The 4,969-nt window shown below is 33.7% G+C and overlaps 2 protein-coding genes across 2 annotated transcripts in view; both read left to right on the top strand.

Moving 5' to 3' along the window:
* Positions 1 to 4,465, top strand: part of LOC107642961 (cytochrome P450 87A3-like) — a 19,001-nt gene extending 14,536 nt beyond the window's left edge. Inside the window, exon 10 of the mRNA XM_021123063.1 lies at positions 4,330 to 4,465. The gene's annotated coding sequence lies outside the window, so the exon portion shown is untranslated. The remainder of the gene's footprint in view (positions 1 to 4,329) is intronic.
* LOC107642960 (cytochrome P450 87A3-like) lies at positions 1,011 to 4,524 on the top strand. Its single transcript, XM_016346481.2, has 9 exons — positions 1,011 to 1,411; positions 1,498 to 1,819; positions 2,336 to 2,485; positions 2,655 to 2,906; positions 3,012 to 3,101; positions 3,210 to 3,288; positions 3,552 to 3,658; positions 3,987 to 4,114; positions 4,220 to 4,524. Exons 1-9 carry the CDS (start codon positions 1,218 to 1,220, stop codon positions 4,380 to 4,382), a joined length of 1,485 nt encoding a protein of 494 aa, XP_016201967.1. The 5' UTR covers positions 1,011 to 1,217; the 3' UTR covers positions 4,383 to 4,524.

Raw genomic sequence — 4,969 nt, 5'->3', positions numbered from 1 at the left:
GGCTAGTACTTTAATTGATTAACTAGAAATGTGTTATTATTATTAGGGATAAGTATTGTTTTGGTCCTAACATTTAGGGTCAGAATCGAAATCGTCTCCAGCGTAATTTTTTATTTAGAAGGTAAAGTACTAAATTGGTCCCCTATGTTTGGACATAATGCCGGTTGAACCGGGCCCAAACCAGGCCCGCGGGCCTAACCAGCCCAGTATATAAATGAGCTAAAGCTCATTTTCTGCCTTAGAACACAACAGAAGCAGCGTAAATGCATGGAGAAGAAGAGAATGAATTCCAAAACCTAGCTTGATCTTCTTTCTTTGATAACTTTTGATCCGGAGCTCCGATTGACGAGCCGTTTGCGGCCACGCGTCGGGCTCGTTGAGTTCTTCAATTCTATTCAAATAAAATAGTAAGTGAATCGCTTTTTCCTAGCTCCATTTCTGCTGGTATATGAATTTTGGGTTCTGTTTTAATCCTTAAGGTTTAAAGTGTCCTATTTGAATCCAAAAAAGTTTCATTTAGCATCAATTTAGTCCCACAATGAGGTCAAACTTAAATAATTAACGGAATGTCCTACGTAACAAAAGTACAAGAACAAAATCGATAATCTGGAGAACAAGTACAAGCTCCAGAGGCACAAAATCAACTGTTGATGCATCAATATATTTATTTATCATTCTCTTTAGTTCTATAGAAAATATTTTATTTATATTATAAGAAAAATAATAAATAAATGTATTAATGCATCAACGGTTGATTTTGTGCCTCTGGAGCTTGTACATGTTCTCCATATTATCGATTTTGTTCTTGTACTATTGTTATGTAGGACATTTCGTTAATTATTTAACTTTGACCCTCACTGTAGAATTAAATTGATGCTAAATGAAACATTTTTGGATTCAAATAGGACACTTTAAACCTTAAGGATCAAAACAGAATTACGCCCAAACATGCCCAAACATATGGACCAATTTAGTAATTTTACCCCTTATTATTATTATCTTCTTCGACAGGCTCTGTTATGAAATAACCTCTCACCTAAAGGATCTTGTATCATGCTGATATGTATGCAAATCCAACTGTAATACACTATCTTCTCAAGCCTCCTTATCTTTTTACTGTTACTCACTCTGAGCCTGTCCACTCCTTTTTAATTTAATTATCTTCTCTTCTCTATAAATGGCTTTTCATTCATTCCTTTCTTCTCTAAGGAAGAAAAATGTGGCCTCTGTATCTTGTAGCATTGATCATTATTTTGCCAACATTTTTGGCTTATAGATGGAAGAATCCTACATGCAATGGAAGGCTTCCACCAGGTTCAATGGGGTTGCCACTTGTTGGTGAGACCCTTCAGTTCTTCTCTCCTAACACTTCTGATGACATTTCTCCCTTCATCAAGCACAGGATCAAAAGGTATATATAACTATTTCAGTTGTTGACCAATGAAACCTTACAAGTTAGTTACAAACATTGATTGGTTTTGAATCTCTTTTTTTCAGGTATGGATCAATATTCAAGACTAACTTGGTGGGGAGACCAGTGGTGGTATCAACAGACCCCGATCTGAATTACTTCATATTCCAGCAAGAGGGACAAGTGTTCCAGAGTTGGTACCCTGATACATTCACAGAGATCTTTGGGAGACAGAATGTAGGATCATTACATGGATTCATGTACAAGTACCTCAAGAACATGGTGCTGAGTCTCTTTGGTCCTGAAAGCCTTAAGAAGATGCTCTCTGAGGTTGAACATGCAGCATGCACTTCCTTACAACACTGGTCATCCCAGGACACTGTTGAACTCAAAGAAGCAACAGCCACTGTATGAATTCATTCATTCATTCATTAATACACAATCAAAATATATCATAATCTTCTTATTCTTCTTCTAAACATGGTTTGATTTGTGTTGTACGACTGTACCTCCATGCAGTTCAAACTCTATAAAGTAGATTCTTTTTCTATCTTTCCTGATTTATCTGGTATTAATTCTCTTTATTTCAAGTTACAAAAAGATCTTTTTCACTATGAATAGTGTGAAGAATGATTCAAAAATAAAATGAAAGATGAATTTCTTGCTAATTGTCTTTTAATTATATTGAAAAGAAAATTGCTAAAAAATTTGATACAGATTCTATTATCTATGAATTTTATGATACGAAAAATCGCCCATTTCGTTAGTAAAAAGTACATACATATATTTTGCACTTTAAAATTTATTCTCTATCGATATATTTTTGTAATACATCTTACATTATATAATTTTTTGTATAATTTTTAAATATTATATAAATTATTGGCCCTATAATAATATTTCTGGATCCGTCCCTCCATGCAGATGATATTTGATTTTACTGCCAAAAAACTCATTAGTTATGACTCCAAGAATTCATCAGAGAATCTAAGGGAGAACTTTGTTGCATTTATACAAGGACTTATCTCCTTCCCTCTTGACCTACCAGGAACAGCGTATCATAAATGTCTTCAGGTAAATAAATTCATTTCTTCAACAATAGCCATAGTTATTAGTATATAAATCATAATAAGTTTTTTGAGTTCTTTCTTTGAAAATTTTGGCATTATTTGGCACAACTGTGCATCACAACCTAGAATGTCTGAATGAAGCAGCATGTGTTGTTTGTTTAATTTGTTCATAGGGTAGGAAAAGGGCAATGAAGATGCTGAAGAAGATGCTTGAAGAAAGAAAAGCAAAGCCAAGGAAAGAGCAGAGTGATTTCTTTGACTATGTAGTTGAAGAACTCAAGAAAGAGGGAACAATCCTCACAGAAGCCATAGCCTTGGACCTCATGTTTGTCCTCCTCTTTGCAAGCTTCGAAACCACTTCTCTCGCAATCACTTACGCCATCAAAGTCCTCTCTCACAATCCCTTGGTCCTCAAGCAATTACAAGTATGTTGTTAATTAAAAACTACTCATCGTCCTTTGAACTATTTTTGTGGCTTTTGACATTCTGAGTTTCTTCATCTTGACCCTTCAAACTATTCTGCCTTTTAGGAAGAACATGAATCCATACTCAAAAGACGCAAAGATCCAAACTCCGGAGTCACATGGAAAGAATATAAATCAATGACATATACATTTCAGGTGAATACAGAATATATTACAAGCTTTCTTGTATACTACTCTATGTTTTCTTCTTCATTATTTCCATATGTATATAATCTCATTTTTCAAGTCCATGATGATTTGCAGTTCATTAATGAAACTGTGAGACTTGCAAATATAGCTCCAGGAATTTTTAGAAAGGCTCTAAGGGAAATTAATTTCAAAGGTATGTGATTAAATGTATTAATTGTCTCCTTAGAATCCCTCAAAAGAGAAGTAGAAAACTCATTGGCATATGATTAAACAATTAAAGACAATTTTATTTGATAGTTATGAAATCAACCAATTATTGGACTAATAGGAACACTGAATGTCTCAATGTATTTACAAATTTTATTTGATTGGTCCAGTTCATACATCACATATACACATACATGCCTTTTTATATAGGTAATGTATCTGACATGAACACCACCTCATGCAATGCAGGATATACCATACCAGCAGGTTGGGCAGTAATGGTGTGTCCCCCAGCTGTTCACTTGAGTCCAGCCAAATATCAAGATCCTCTCTCCTTCAACCCTTCCAGATGGGAGGTATGTGATTTGTCTTCTATATATTTTGTCACACTTATGCTATTTTCATATAATATGGTACAACTTGGATGTTATAAAAAATCAGTTACCAAATCAGCGTTCATACAGAATACATTTTAAAATATAAAATACACATAAAAAATTTTAGTAATTGAGTTTGACATGCGTGTAGCATTTTTGTTCAATAAGTATGAGTTGGTCTAATAAGGATACGATTCAACGTGAGTATAGTTATCAATTGTCATAAACAGCAAAATGATTTACATGATTTTAGTCTTTTAGAGCTCCTTCAAGGAATATAAGAAACTAATATATTAATGGTTTACAGGGAATAGAATTGAATGGTGCAACCAGACAATTCATGGCTTTCGGCGGCGGCATGAGATTTTGTGTTGGAGCAGACTTCACTAAGGTTCAGATGGCTGTCTTTATTCATTGCTTGGTGACCAAGTACAGGTAACATCATCATGAAAATGTCACTACCATGCATATTTCTTTTGAGTGTAAATTTAAATTCAGATGAAGAGTATCTTCTTAATAGTAATATGAATAATATTTCAGGTGGAACCCTATCAAAGGAGGGAATATTATTAGAACGCCTGGATTACAATTTCCAGATGGATTTCATGTTCAGATGATTAAAAAAGATCAAAGTAATCAAGAATCAGAACATCACAACTTAGAAACCAAAATACTCCCACGTTATGGTAGGAAATTACATTGAACACCTTCTCAATCTTTGGTATTTTCTAGGGGCGGCAACCGGGTTGAAACCTGCCCGACCGGCTTGCATAGCTCGCCAAAAAAGGCAGGTCGAGATAAAATTTGAAGCCGCTATAACAAAAGTCTGCCAAACCCATACTCCCATACCGCCTAATCCATGGGTTTTGGCGTGGCGGATTTAAGCGGGGCGGGGCGGGACGGGCTTGTCCAGCTGACTTTTTGTTTTGAGATGATAATTGAATTTGGAACTTCTTTTTGTGCTTGTATTTAGAATGTTTGTTCGTTTTACTCCAAGTTATAATTTGGACCATGTTTGATTAATTAGAGACTTGGACAATGTTTAATTATATATTTTGGATAATGTTTGTTTTATTTCGGACAATTTTAGTTTCATTATTTTGTTTCAAAAAATTTAGTTGATGATTATGTTTATTAGATATTTAGAATTATAAAAACTTTAGTATTTGTGAATTTAAAAATTATAATTTTTTTTATGTCTTTAAAAATTATAAATTTATTGAAATATTTGTAAAATTATATATTTTTTAATATTTAATAGTTTAATAATTAAAAAAAAGAGAATTAGCA

Source organism: Arachis ipaensis, chromosome B05 (genome assembly GCF_000816755.2).
Source record: "Arachis ipaensis cultivar K30076 chromosome B05, Araip1.1, whole genome shotgun sequence".
In the NCBI taxonomy this organism is placed as follows: Eukaryota; Viridiplantae; Streptophyta; class Magnoliopsida; order Fabales; family Fabaceae; genus Arachis; species Arachis ipaensis.
The sequence above is the reverse complement of the archived record's forward strand: the minus strand, read 5'-3'. Positions and strand labels throughout refer to the sequence as shown.